We start from the raw sequence: 13,859 nt of genomic DNA on the forward strand, positions 1-13,859 counted from the left end.
TCCACCAATCCACAGTCAGACAGACTGTGTACAAATGGAGGAAATTTAAGACTATTGTTACCATCCCCAGGAGTGGTCGACCAACAAAGATCACTCCAAGAGCAAGGCTTGTAATAGTCATAGAGATCACAAAGGACCCCAGATTACTTCTAAGCAACTGAAGGCCTCTCTCACATTGGCTAATGTTCATGTTCATGAGTCCACCATCAGGAGAACACTGAACAACAATGGTGTGCATGGCAGGTTTGCAAGGAGAAAGCCACTGCTCTCCAAAAAAATATTGCTGCTCGTCTGCAGTTTGCTAAAGATCACGTGGACAAACCAGAAGGCTATTGGAAGAATGTTTTGTGGACAGATGAGACCAAAATAGAACTTTAAATGAAAAGCGTTATGTTTGGAGAAAGGAAAACACTGCATTCCAGCATAAGAACCTTATCCCATCTGTGAAACATGGTGGTGGTAGTATCATGGTTTGGGCCTGTTTTGCTGCATCTGGGCTAGGACGGCTTGCCTTCATCGATGGAACAATGAATTCTGAATTATATCAGAGAATTGTAAATGAAAATATCAGGACATCTGTCAATGAACTGAATCTCAAGAGAAGGTGGGTTATGCAGCAAGACAACAACCCTATGCACACAAGTCATTCTACCAAAGAATGGTTAAAGAAGAATAAAGTTAATGTTTTGGAATGGCCAAGTCACAGTCCTGACTTTAATCCAATCGAAATGTTGTGGGAGGATCTGAAGCGAGCAGTTAATGCCAGGAAACCCACCAACATCCCAGAGTTGAAGCTGTTCTGTACGGAGGAATTGGCTAAAATTCCTCCATGCCGGTGTGCAGGAATGATCAAAAGTTGCCGGAAACATTTAGTTGCAGTTATTGCTGCAAAGGGGGGTCACACCAGATACTAAAAGCAAAGGTTCACATACTTTTGCCACACACAAATACGTAATATTCAATCATTTTCCTTAATAAATAAATGACCAAGTATAATATTTTTGTCTCATTTGTTTAACTGGTTTAGGTCATATTTATGCAGAAATATAGAAAATTCTAAAGGGTTCACAAACTGTCAATCACAACTGTGTATATATGTATATATGTGTATATATGTATGTGTTTGTATATATATATATATACACACACATACACACAACATTTTTACAAACTCCATTTCAAGAAAAAATAATTTTTGATGCATTCCCTAACATTTTAAGAACTATTTATATAAAAAAAAAAAAAACAAAGAAAAAGCATTAAAATCAGCCGCTTTTTTTTTTCACAATGAAACAGAATCAGATCTAATAGCGAAGCATTTTATAGACATGTATGTTACTGCAGTGTTACTTTGTAAGGAAAAAAATTGAAGAATCTTGGGAAATCAGCTCTGAGAGAGACCCTTTTCCAGGTGGGTTGGATGTGAAATAGCTGTCAAAAAATGGGGTAAATACAATACACAAGATGGAATACAACTCCCAAGGCAAAATTAAACAGATTATTCTTGCACAAGACAGGAAACAATTCAGAACAATACATTAGAACATTATAGACCACAATTGCTCGTATAAGGTCTCTGTTCAGGCTAATCTGTATGTCTTGAGGATGCTGGAGGAATCACGAATACCAAGAGTAAAGAGGAAGGGTATTATTCTAACTATTCAAATTATCTATCTGTCAGATTGTTTGAATTCTGAAGTTGCATAAATGTCTACATCAATGATTTGTTTTATATTATGACTTCCTTTGTTTCATTTGTGCATCTGCATTTGTTAATACAGTATAATTATTTGCTTAATTTGAGTTCTTTAGATATTCTGTTCTGCAATTTAACATTGAATTTGTTCTTTACCTTTTCCCTAATCATTTTTTACCTTCTGCTCCAGTTGTGTAGAATCTAATTCTTCCTTTGCTTTTATATGCCATTACTTTTGTCTCATATGAATAGATGATGGATGGCTGCATAAGGCAGTAGAAATTGGTTCCCAGATACATATCATTGAGGAAATGCAGTTGTTTGAACAGCCACAGCCAGTTGAAAACATAGTAATCTCAAAAGCACAGGTAGGAAGGGGTGTTGCATGTTGGATTTGTCTTTTCAGTTACAGGACAATGATGCTTTGCTGCCCACAACATAGTTTTTCAAAATTCTATACAGCTTTTTTTATTTTAGTTTATGTTGCTAATATCAATCATAATATTTATTTATTATGTTTCATGGCTAAAAAACAAAATTGAAGCCCATAGGAAATGTGAGAAATGCAGTAAATACATCAGTCCAGTCAGTCTCTTATTTCCCTGCTTTATTTATATTTAAGTTTACTAATCTTGTATATGATATTGTATGCACTACCAGAGTAATGGACATAATACTGTATTATTCTGCAAAAGTCATATAGTAAAATTCTGTTTTTGTTATTTAGAGATCTTTGTACGTTGGTTCCCAGAGCAGTGTGTTACAGCTTCCTTTTTCAGCTTGTCAGCGCTATACTTCATGTTTTGAATGCATTTTTGCAAGAGATCCATACTGTGGCTGGAATGAAGGGATCTGCGTTGATATCACAATTGGTGTAAACAGGTGATTCTATATACATTAATAATAATGCATTATAATTCTTTTCATTTATATAGTGCTTTTCTCACAACTCAAAGCACTTCAGTGAGTGGGGAGCCATTTCAAGCACCATTAATGTGTAGCATTCTCCTGGATGATGCAACTGCAGCCATTTTTGCACCAGTACATTCACCACACATTAGCTGTTAGGAGGTGAAATGGTGAGAGAGAGAACCAATTAGAATAGGGGACCAGAATGGCTAGGCTGTGGTGTAGGTAATGCAAAGTGTTCCATGATAAACTAACTACATGATAAACTAACTACACTGGAAGATAGATACAGAAGGAACAACATCTGAATTGAAGGTCTCCCTGAAAACCATGAAAGTTCAAACCCAGTGAAAAATAAAATAAATTAGAGAGGACTTCAAATTGGACACCAAGATCTCAGCTGCTTACTGCATACAGGTTTTGGAATGCCTCCTTTTTGTTTCGAGAAACTATGGGTTGAAGAAAATTTGATTTCATTTCTCAGAGAGAAAGGGATTACATTTGAAAATGACCGCATTCATATTTTCCCATATTTCTCTCCCTTAACAGCTGCCAAATGAGCATATTCTACAGCATTTAACAGTGCTTACGCAAAGCCATTATAAGATACAGCCGCTTATTTCCTACTACTGTAATTGAAAGTGATTTTTGATGACCAATTATACATCTTTAATTCACCTAAAGAAACAGAAAAGAGCTAAAAAGACTGATCCTGACATCTTTTAACGCTAGAATCCCTGGAGCCTATGAAAAAAGTAGGAATGCTGGGACACCTTAAATTCCTTCACACCTCTTTATCAGCATCTTTGTTTTGCAGATGTGTCAATCAGCATAAGCAGCCTACCATCCCATCTCCCCCACCAATGCAACTGAAGTTTATCTGGGTATGAGGTGCCTGGAATTGTATTAGGTTAGATTAGGGAGCATGCACTGGTACGGGATAAATAATATATTATTATTTAGAATACATACATTTCATGTGTGTTCTGTGTCTGAATGATCTGGGTAAATGTAGGATGACAGGAAATGCAAAGCAAGAAATGTTGAACACATAACTAAAACAGAAACTTTTTTGTGTGAAGAATGAAGTCCAAATATGAAATGAACACTTTCACAAAAGGTATAAAAAAATAAGTGTGCTTTTATTCAAGAATACTGTATAACCAAAGAAAAGGAAATCATTCAATTTACATGTTGCTGTCAATGAGTAAAAAGCCAGGCCCAAATATCAATCGACAAAAAAACAACGTTTTAATTAGTCCTGAGTAGTGACATTCCATTAACAAACCAGTCATCTGCAAGGCCAAGATGAGATTGACAAATGTCATGGCTTAGAGGCCTGGACCAAACCATGATTCATTTATTTGGAGGCAAAATATCATTGGCAGATTACTTGCTAATACCGAACAGATCAGCTGATTTCCAGAGGGAAAGCTTTAGACTTCTGAAGATATGTTTTTGCTGAGGCCTTAATATGTTAACTGTATACCAATTTAACTTTTCTTATTTTTTACAGAGTCGGATCAACACAGGATGTTCAAAATGGAAAATTAGGATGCCAGAATAGTACAGCTCAAGGTATATTTAAAATAATTAATAATGAAAACAAATGAGTTCTCTTTATGTCCTAAAATTTGGATTGAAGTATATGAACTAATAATTAGGAAATTTATTAAATAAATTAAATAGTTATTTCTAGTTTGATCATTTCTTTTTCTTTTAAACTGCTTATTTTATTTAGCTTTATACAGTTTCTACATAAGCAAATAAATTAAGTGGCTAAGCATATTTGAATTTTTGTATTCTGAAAAAAGTAAACTTACTGTATGTTTTGAAATATTGCAAAATTATTCCTAAAAAGTTTCATATGATTTTGTTCATATGCATTGCCTGTAAAAAGTATTCATCCCTTGGAAGTTTTCATATTTTGTTGTTATACAACATGGAATCACAGTGGATTTAATTTCAAAGAGGGAACAGATCTCTGCAAAGTGATGTTAATTAAATATAAAAAAACTGATCACTTAAGTATGAACTAAGTATTTAGTAGATGCACCTTTGGCAGTCTTACTCTGTTGGTCAATGTAAAAAAATCCAAATTAAATCCATTGTGATTCAATGTTGTAAAACAATAAAAATAAAATCAGCCAAGGGGTGAATACTTTTCATAGGCACTGTAGGTAAATGATCAACTTGGACAAATGGAACCTTCTCCTGCAGCACACACTCATTGGCAGCACTTGTTAAAGAAATGGTTTCAAAGCCATCATTAAGCCATTTATTTGACTGGCCTGGAAAAAGAATACATCATTTAAATTTGGCATATCATAATACATATTCCAAAAAGATATAAAATTGAGTTTGTACTAATGATGAAATTAAATAAGTGTCCAAAAATGATTAAGTTACTGAAAAAATATTCATAAATACAGTATGTACTGTATTCTGATGGTTTGTTTTGCTATAACTGTACAGACAACATAATCCACAAGAGGCGAACTGTGTTGAAAGGTGATGATGTCCTCCTGCAGTGTGAACTCAGCTCCAATCTAGCTACACCCAGATGGAAATTCGGAGGTCAAGATATTCCAATCTACGGCAAGGATGGATATCGTATTGGTACAGATGGCCTGCTTATTGTTGAGTCAAGGGTTGAGCACACTGGAAACTATAGTTGTTATGCCATGGAGAATAACATTTTGTTCTTGGTAGCCACCTACACTGTTCAAGTACGCAGTGAATTTCCACCAGAAACTGTGAAGCCAACAATTCCCCCAACGCAAAATGAGTCTACCACTCAGACCCTACCAGTAGATCCTCCAAAACCAGAGTATCAGACCTTCAGAACTATGGAGGCTATGTACATATCCCTTATCACTGTACTGGCTGGCTTATGCTTTGTCTTAACAGTGGTTTTATTATATCTAGCTTTCTGCAGTCAGCCTCACCAGAGAAAACGTATGGTTCAAGGATCAGGAAGAAATAAGAGAAGAGGAGGCTCTCTTGTTGAACTACAAACTATTTCTAGCAACTGTAGTAACAAGCAAGACGGACACATATCTGATGGCTTTTTACAGATTGTCCCAGGTGAAGGTCAAGTACTACCTAACAAAGACCCCCCTCCACCTCCACCTCTACCACCTCCACCTCCTGCTTCAGAGTTTGCAAATGGGTTGTCAGCCACTCTACCAAGTGTTCTTCGCAAAATGAATGGCAACAGCTATGTCCTTCTCCGGCAAAGTGAACCTGAGTCAACATCACCTCACTATTATCCTTTTACTGAGGAGCTTAACAAAATGTTAGAAAAAAGGAAGCACTTAAATCTGTTACAGAAACCAGATGAAAGTTCTGTTTAACTCATTCTCATTCATATCTTTGCATGCTCTTCAAGTGCCTAAGATCTTTATTAGCTGCCCTCATATGAACGTTTTACAAATCATTTGAAAATGTCATAGGCATAGCAGCTGCAGCCAGCCAAAGAATGTTTTGGTGGAAAGAAATTAAAACAAAACAAAACATAAAAACAGCTTTCATAGTGTTGTGGAAATTTCAAGGAGGCACAGATAATACTGGAAATATGAAGCTGTTTCATTCAAATATATTTGTAATGGAATGCAAATCTACCTCGAATAGTAGGGAAAAGATAACTGTGTCTCATTTGCTTCTGATGAGTTTGTGTATTTTCAGTACATGATCCTGTGAACAAAAGCTTTATTTAGCTTACAGAAACTAAAGGGAAAAGACTTACTTGGTAGTTGACTTTTGAATGTTTGTCACAACATCAGATATGAAGTTGGATACATCTTATCCTTTTTTATGTGAATTCAGAAAACTATGAACATTGAATAGATTGACATCTTGTAAATATATATTTTTGTACTTCATAAATTTATTCTGATATATCTTTACTAAATGTTAACAGAAGACAGTAAGATTTTTATGGTGATAAATAATAGTCCATGACATAAATAATGTATAGTATACTAGAAATTTATATTTCTTTAAACCCTCAGAAATAGTTTGAGGACTTCAAAAATATTATAACTATATCTTAAAATCCCAACTCAATTTAAAAAATACTGGCTTATTATTAAACACATCATATTTCTGGCTTCCGATAAACTATCATTATATTACTTACAGTGTTTTAAGCATTGCATGAAACGGAACACAGAATGAGCCAAGAACAAATGCATATTTATTTGCAGTAGGTTCTCCTTCCACAGTCTTGTGCAGAGTTTGTCCAATAACTTTGATAGACCTTTATCATATTTTGCCTCATATGTGACATGCAAGTAAGACATGAGTCTAGGATTTCCTAGATATCAAATTTTAAGCAATTGTCTTAAAATATCAAGGATGTTTAAAGTTTTTTTGTCAGTATTAACTTTATATCACTGCCACAAGGAAGGCATCAGTTAAAACATTTTTTTACTTGATGACTGGGGAAGTTTATTCTGGGACCAAAAGAAAAATGAAATTCATGAAAAATTAATGGGTGAAGAAAACCATGGTACTATATCAGATCACTGCACTGGTCATTCCATCGATCAAGTGAACAGGTAAGTTGTTTGTTGCATTTATGGCTTGTTTAGTTCAATTTCCCTTGTAATATCAACCCTCGCGAGAAGTGCTGGTCAGACTCAGATGACTATGCATCTTTGCTGCCTGCAAAAATTTTTTGATAGTTATGTGGTCAATGTGTTAAATAACTGCCAGCAACAAACTTATAATAAGACAGATGTGTTTCTCCTATTTAATTTGATAATATTTGATAAGACTTCTCAAGGAAAAGAAAAATGTTACTTAGAGCAGCCATCCTCATGTATTTCTAAGCTACAGTATGTAATGTTAAAATGGGCAACAACGCGACAATGCAGCAATCAGCACAGCTGTCTCACAGATTGAGGGACCAGTGTGAGGAACAGTGCATAATACCTTTGTATGCTTAGTTTGTTCACATGGGATAATCTGGTTTCCCAAAGATTTGTATATTATGTGTATATGTGTATGAATATACCCTTTGTTGAAGTGTTGTCCTATCCATTGATGTATCCTGCCAGTAAGAGTTCCAGCTCCCTATGATTTTTCATTGGACAAAGATGGTTTAGAAAAGATATAAATGGAATGTGTTAATGAAAGCAGAGGAATTACAGTATAGTACAGACATCATTTGTATTTCCCCATTGTTACTGCTGTTGCAGTTTGTATGGAACACATTAATTAATATAGGTTACAGTTTTTTTTATTTCTTAAAATGTAATGAATAAATACTACATAATCAGCCTCACTCTTGCTTTGATTAGGTACAGTGAATGAATCTGCTAGTAACTTAATGATGAATCAGTTTATATTGAAAATCAATCTAAATAAACTGCTAAAAAAAATTAAGGGAGCACTTAAATCATATATCTCGGTGAGTGAAATATTCAAGTGAAAAATCTTCACTGAGTAATACTGTGTAATATGTTGAGAACAAAATTATGTAACAACAGTCAATGTAAACCAAAATCACCAGCCCATGGAGCGCTGAATTCAACATCACACTGAAAATCTAATTCCAAAATTAAAATCACATTCTGATCCAACTTGTATCAATTTCAACAGGACAACTCATAATGTGACGCAGTAGTATGTATGACCCATATGTGCCTGTATGCACTCCCAACAATGTTGGGGCATGCTCCTGATGAGACAGCAGATGCTGTCCTGGGTGATCTCCTCCCAGACCTGGACCAGGGCATCAGTAAACTACTGGATAGTCTGTGGCGCTACTTGGCGATGTTGGATGCAATGATACATAATGTCCAAGAGGTTCTCAACTGGATTCAGGACTGGGGATTGTGTGGGCCAGTCAAATGGCATCAGTGCTTTCGTCATCCAGGAACTGCCTATACACTCTGGCCACATGAGTCCCAGGCATTGTCCTACACCAGGAGGAACCCATGGCACCCTGCACCAGTGTAAGGTCTGACAATGGCTTCATCCCGGTACCTAACAGCAGTCAGGATACCATTGTCTAGCATTTGGAGTTCTGTGCTACTCTCCAAGGATATGCCTTCTCAGACCATCACTCACCCACTGCTAAACCGTTTATGCTAGATGATGTTGCAGGTTGCATAATGTTCACCACGGCATATCCAGACTCTTTCATGTCTGTTGTGTGTGCTCAGTGCAGACCTTCTCTTATCTGTGAAGAGATCAGGGCAGCAATGGTGGAACTCCAAATTTTGGAATTCTCTAGCGAGTGAGGAACTGTAAGCACAGGTCCTGCTAGAGGACATCAGCCCTCATGCCACCCTCACGGAGTCTGTTTCTAACAGTTTGGTCAAAAACATGCACACCAGTGGCCAGCTGGAGGTTATTTTGTAGGGCTCTGGCAGTGCTCCTTATTTTTTTCCTCACACAAACAAATATTGGACCTGTTGCTGGGTTTGATGTCTTTTTACAGCCTTGTCCAGCACTCCTCATGTAACGGCCCATCTTCTGGTATGTCCATGTTCTTGAGACTGTGTTAGAAGGCACAGCACACCTTCTTGCGATGGTACATATGAATATGCCATCCTGGAGGAGGTGCACGACCTGTGCAACCTGAATCAGCTGCAGGTACAGACTTGTGCTACCAGTAGAGACAAGAACACTAGTAAACCATAAAACTAGAGAGGAATCAGTCAGGAAGGATAAGGAGAGAGCAATTGTCTGTGGCCACCACCTGCTAAACCATTCCCTTTTTAGGGGATTGTCTGCCTGTTGCCTTTTCAGTGTCCATGTTGTCACTTTAATTTGCACCAATGCAGGTGAAGTTGATTCAGAATTCCTTATGCTTCCAAACTGGACAGATTGCTATCCCTGAAGCTTAATTGACTTGGTGTTAGACTGTGATAATTAAGTGTTCCCTTAATTTTTTTGAGTAGTATATAATCATGAGTATTCTTTATGTATTTTCTAAATGGATGATTACTGTTTGCGAAATAAATAAATAATGTACAGTATTTCGGTTGCAAAGTACATTTAAGTATTAACAGTATATAGAACCTTACATATGTTAAGTTTAACACTCATTAGCACTCAAGAGCATTGTCAAAATGATATTCTAAATATATTGCAATTTTGAATTTTAAACTATTTATGAAGGGGCTTTTATGTGTTGGTGTATTGCTGTGCTCTCACACCTCAAAGCATCTCAGCTTGTAGTTTCGCATTGTGGTCAACTGCCAGTGGTCTGTCATAAACTCACAACAAGTGGCTTAGAAACGTTCTCCTTGCTTGCTGGTGATTATTGGCTGAGCTCACTTTCTCTCGGCCCTGACCTTTCTAGCTCAACAATGCCACTGCAGAAGATTTTGAGTATTCAAAAGTGTATTTGCCTACAAGTACTCAATTTATTATTACATATTATACTAATATAGCATAACATTCTTCTTCCCAGTTAATTTAGTTTAGAGTCATAGAGGTGACAGTGGTATAGCATGTCCAGGCAGCATTTTGTGTAGGTTAGGAACCATGACTTTTGTCATTTGTATTGGAATTACATATAGTGGTTCAAGAACAATGTTATAACTCAAATAATTAATTACACTATTGCCCCATTTTAATATGTTTATTAATAAGGCCACTAATTATGTTAAACATTGTATACAATACAACATTATAGTCTCCAAAGCCATTTTAATGTAAAATATCAAAGATGGACAAAAACTGAAGAATTTCATGCAGTTTTGCTAACTTTGGTTTGGAAGCTTTTACAAAATATAATTGTCTGTATATGCATCACCATTTAGAATAGATAGCACTTTATTTGTCCTCAAGAGGGAAATTTGGCTTTTACAGAAGTTCAATATATACTGTATATTATGACAAACCACAAACCCCTCTCAAATGCACACTAGAATGATTACAAAGAAAGAATAACTAAAAAGAAAGTCAGTTATTTCAATAAAGAAAAAAATATTATTTATTCCATATATTTATAAACAGTATTTTTAAACTTACTTCAGACAATTAAAATAAACAACAAAAATGAAAAGTTCTGGAAAAGTTTCAAACAAAATATAGCACTAAAATACCAACAGTTAAGAAACAAAAGCTGTGTATACCTGTTATGTAAGTAGTTTTTGACAACCCTTGTTGACTTGAACACTGGATAATTAAATGAATGATGAATGAAATATGTTTTGAGTTGGTTTAGGTAAGTGCCCTTATGAGACAGGAATATCCTCTGCCCTGTCCTCACCCTCCAAGTGTCTAGGGAACTAGTAGCAGTGCTGAGGTTTGGAACATGGATGCAGAGAACAAAAAAGCAAATAATCAAGACTATATATAGATATAGTTTTTGTTAAGTACAATTTTTGTCAGTTGCAGAAATTATGTCTTTGTTAGAATCTTTTATTTTATTCTATTTCTAAACAATTCTGATCAAAAGTTTTTTATTTTAAATTTTCTTTTCAATTTCCTAATTAACCTATCTGCTGTTTCATAATACCCTCATTTTAGCACTTCGGGGACTGCTTTCATCCATTGCAGTTGACTAATTAATTAGCTGCAGTCTTTAAAATGCTCTTGACCTTGTTTTGACTGAATAAAGCGGCCAAGGGAATTAATTCTGCAAATTGACTTCAAAACTCATAATACATTTGCCAAATTGCCCAAGAAGATTTTAATATACGATTGAAATATTTGCATTTATATTTTCAGAAACAAGCAACCTGCTTACTTATTCATAGCATCTCACTGTATTTCTTTACTTGCAGGGTTCACAAAACCAACTTTCCAGCTGTAAAAATGCTCACCAGAGTGAAGATATGGGTTACTGCACTGTTACACTACTAGACATCAGTCTGAGTTTGATTTGGGAAACAAAGAAAAAAAATTAAAATTGGTGAAACTTGTCTGTCTGAATAATGTGAAATTGTATTTTGTTATACCAAGTACAGAATTTTCAAGAGTTTCAGTTTAAGCACAATATAAGAGCTAAATTCTGCTATATTAAATGCACATCCCTAAAAAATCAGTATATTGCCTAATGCTGCTATTAAATATTTGTGCCAAATGGAAATCTAGTGGTAAGAAGCAAAAAACATACTATCGTAAATATGATGGCCCTTTAGCAATTGAAAGGTTAAAGGCTGCATGTCTATTTCTTATGCCCAGTATCATTCAATAATAAATATCCAGTATATAAATATTATATTAATATTATTTTACATGATGAGCTGCAGTTGATCTATAAAGCAAATATTGAAATAAAGGCAATGGGTAAATAATGGTTCTTAGCATATATGTTTATGGAAGTATAAAAAGCATGTTGCCTTTATTTTGTTTTTGTTTTAACTCTTTGTAAGATTATTCTGACTTCAGTTGACTCTGTGCTTATCTTTGTATGTGAGTGACACATATTGTAGCATGCAAGTAAGCATTTCATTTTGCTACTGTGCATATGACGATAGACTTAAGTTAAAGAAAGCTGCATACAAAATCCAAAAGAAAGGAAAAAAAACTGTGCTGTGTTGAAGTTGAGACTTGCTCTATTGTGTGTAGCATTCATCCTCTTTTTTCATATAATTAGTGGAAATGAATGACATATAGTGGCTGCATAAAGAAATGCAAATTTTGCAGTGATCTACTGAAAGTAGGCCTAAGGAAGCAATACTGTTAAACAGATCTATTAAATGCACTTAAGATAAATATATATTTTTGTATATAAGAAAATACTTTGTGAATAGACTTTAGTAAGTGTTGTTTCAGGGTTTGTAATTTAAAATTCGGCTATAATGATTTTAACCTTAGTGCAATTGCAATAGAATAAAATGGTAGGTGACACTGTTGAACATGCGTAATGCTTTGATAAAATTTTGAGTTAAGGAAAAAATCAACTGTTAAATTGTGCACTATTCGGTTCACTGTACTGCTATTAAAAGCAGCATTTGATCTTGTACACATTTTATTAATGAGTAGATTAATACACATTTTATGCAGACTTTTGAAAGATTGGTTTTATAAATTTGAAATCACCTAATACTTGGTGAGATGCTGCAGGAATATTAAAATTCAACAGAAAATATATATGTTAAGAATTTTTTAAATTTAAATCATGGATGTTTTACAAAACGTGACTCAGTTAGTTATCATTTTTTAAAATAAACCCATCAAGTGAAAATCATATTTTTCCTCTTGATTTATAAATATGTAGTCATTACATTTACAATTAAAGAAAAGCTCACAGTTGCTCATAAATGTAACACACAAGGTTTTTCATTTTATGTTTGATTGAGTGTACTCTGTAATACAATATCTCTGGATAGATTTCCTGCCTTACATATGGTGCTAGCAAGATAGGCTGTAACCCCTGTAACCCTGTATTGTGATAAGCAGGTTCTGAAAGTTAATATTTACTTATTTTTCTAAATAGTGTGTCAGCTTGGAAGTATAAATGTGGAAAATAATTTGCTCCTCCAAATGTTTGACCAGTAAAACTGAACTGTTTCTTCAAGATGTTAGCACACACTAAAATCCCACTGAAATTTAAACGACCCATCCACCTTCCACATCTGCTGTGTACATTTCAGGCTAATGTGGAGACGGGAAAACCAGTCTATTGCACACCCTCATTCATTGAAACTGATGCAGTGTATAGACTCCACTTAATCAAATATGTGTGTAAATGTAGGAGTAAACAGGAGTACCTGGAGAGAAAAATCCTCACAGGTGTGAGAAAATCACGTATCGTCTCCATCCAAGCCTTCCATTTTTTTTATAATAGAGAGAAATGTCCTAGGCATCATGCTTACAGAAGAATGAAACAAGAGAGATGGCCAGTTGACAAAAGATTAGAGGAAAAACAAACACAGCATATCTGGAGAGAACAAGCCACAGTCCTTTATAACATACAACCTTACAGGTCTGCTGACCTACATCAGTTTATCACCTCTCTCTCCTTCTGGTATCCTAAAACATCCGCTAAGGTTTCCAGTCACAATGAAGGCTCTTTCTTTGAATAGGAGCTGCACCTTAGCATAGCAGCAGGATACAAAGCAGAAGAACAGTGTTAGATGGTAACTAATAAACTTTGACTGGGTGTACAGTAGTCTACAATAGTGAGTCTTTGGTCTGGATTTAAATGTTGGGATTCAGCAGATTATTTGAGGATCCTATAGCAGCTAACGGTTATACCTCCTATAGTGGATTTGTATGCCGTATCATTGGAATTTTTAGAAGACCAACATCTTGAGAATGTTACATATGCTTTGGAATGTAT

The 13,859-nt window shown here is 35.1% G+C and overlaps 1 protein-coding gene across 3 annotated transcripts in view; it reads left to right on the forward strand.

Moving 5' to 3' along the window:
• Positions 1-13,351, forward strand: part of LOC120542764 (semaphorin-4G-like) — a 137,387-nt gene extending 124,036 nt beyond the window's left edge. For 2 of the 3 annotated variants that reach the window (XR_005636230.1, XR_005636231.1), the window contains 5 exons: positions 1,949-2,064; positions 2,424-2,578; positions 4,122-4,183; positions 5,081-7,167; positions 11,356-13,351. Coding sequence is in view for 1 of the 3 variants with exons in the window: in XM_039775422.1 (XP_039631356.1) it covers positions 1,949-2,064; positions 2,424-2,578; positions 4,122-4,183; positions 5,081-5,961 (1,214 nt within the window). In the remaining 2 variants the exon portion in view is untranslated. Of the gene's footprint in view, positions 1-1,948; positions 2,065-2,423; positions 2,579-4,121; positions 4,184-5,080 lie in introns of all 3 variants that reach the window. The other variant, XM_039775422.1, reaches the window with a different exon arrangement.
• Positions 13,352-13,859: the final 508 nt, after the last annotated feature.

The sequence above is a fragment of the Polypterus senegalus genome, chromosome 1 (assembly GCF_016835505.1).
Source record: "Polypterus senegalus isolate Bchr_013 chromosome 1, ASM1683550v1, whole genome shotgun sequence".
In the NCBI taxonomy this organism is placed as follows: Eukaryota; Metazoa; Chordata; class Cladistia; order Polypteriformes; family Polypteridae; genus Polypterus; species Polypterus senegalus.